The sequence below is a fragment of the Rhincodon typus genome, chromosome 44 (assembly GCF_021869965.1).
Source record: "Rhincodon typus isolate 14 chromosome 44, sRhiTyp1.1, whole genome shotgun sequence".
Lineage (NCBI taxonomy): Eukaryota > Metazoa > Chordata > Chondrichthyes > Orectolobiformes > Rhincodontidae > Rhincodon > Rhincodon typus.
In genome coordinates, this window is record NC_063375.1 from 1,097,589 (window position 1) to 1,098,819 (window position 1,231).

Consider the following 1,231-nt stretch of genomic DNA (forward strand, 5'->3'; position numbering starts at 1 on the left):
GGGAGACAGCGAGGGACAGAGGGAGACAGCGAGGGACAGAGGGAGACAGCGAGGGACAGAGGGAGACGAGGCCTGAGGGTTGGTGGGGGTTTTGAGAGTACCTGTAGCTCGGCTGCGTGCTGCTCCCGGAGCTTCTGAACATGGTCCTCGTGTTCCACACGGACCTTCACCAGTGTGTCCTGCTCAGGGGGTAGACAGACAGAGGGTCAGGGCTGGTCAAACACGCAGCACAGGGCACAACTGTCCCTGCACCCCTCCTCATCTCTGTAACCTCCAGTCTACTGCCTGGGGGAGGAGCTGGCAGACAGAGGGAGAGGGTGTAGGGGGTGGCAGAAACAGGGCACGTGTGTTCACAAGGGGACTCAACAAATTGTGCATCCAACCAGCCCCCTGGGGTATGTGCTCACACTTACGCTCTCACACACACGCACTCTCGCCCAGACACTCGCCCCTCGCACTCTCGCCCAGACACTCATACACACACACACTCACACACACCCAGAGCCAGTAAGGTGCTGGAAGTTGTGCATGCGGTCACTCAGCCTTTACCTCGGCCTCCTTCAGGCGCCTCTCGAACCAGCCCTTCGCTCCCTCCATGGCCTGGACCTGTTGGCGGAGGTCTTCCACTGTGTGCTGCATTGCCTCCAGCTCCCGGCTCCGGGCCTGCGGGTGACAGATGGGAACGTGACTATCACAGAAGAGTCCCAGGGGGTGGGTGCCAGGGGTACACCCCACTCCCAGCTACCTGGTTCCATTCCCCCATGCCCACCGCCCCTCACCTTCTCATCCCTGAGCTGTGCCCTCAGATCCTCCTCAGAGCGCTGTTTCTCCTCGTGTAACTCGCGCAGCTCCTTCTCGTACTTGGCACGGACACCCAGCACCTCCTTATCGTGCTGCACCCTTAGGTCGCTCAGCTCCTCCTTGTGTCGGCTCCTCAACTGCTGGGTCTCAATGGCCATCACATCCAGCATGGCCTTCCGCTTCTCAGCACACTACTCGGCCGAGGGAGGGAGGGACACGGAGTGGGGAGGGGGAGACAGAGAGAGACCGCATGAGGGGGAGACAGAGAGAGACACCACGTGAGGGAGAGGGGAATAAGACAGATTGGGGGGAGGGGGTGAGAGGGCGGAGGGGTAGTGAGAGAGAGAGAGAGAGAGAGAGAGAGAGAGAGAGAGAGAGAGAGAGAGAGAGAGAGAGAGAGAGAGAAAGAGAGAGAGAGAGAAAGAGAGAG

At 60.3% G+C, this 1,231-nt stretch overlaps 1 protein-coding gene across 1 annotated transcript in view; it reads right to left on the reverse strand.

The window, feature by feature from the left end:
• gripap1 (GRIP1 associated protein 1) overlaps window positions 1-1,231 on the reverse strand; it is a 26,128-nt gene that overhangs the window by 5,730 nt on the left and 19,167 nt on the right. The window contains exons 16-18 of the mRNA XM_048619937.1: window positions 780-992; window positions 550-663; window positions 102-179 (exon numbers count right to left, since the gene is read on the reverse strand). Coding sequence (XP_048475894.1) covers window positions 102-179; window positions 550-663; window positions 780-992 — 405 coding nt within the window. The remainder of the gene's footprint in view (window positions 1-101; window positions 180-549; window positions 664-779; window positions 993-1,231) is intronic.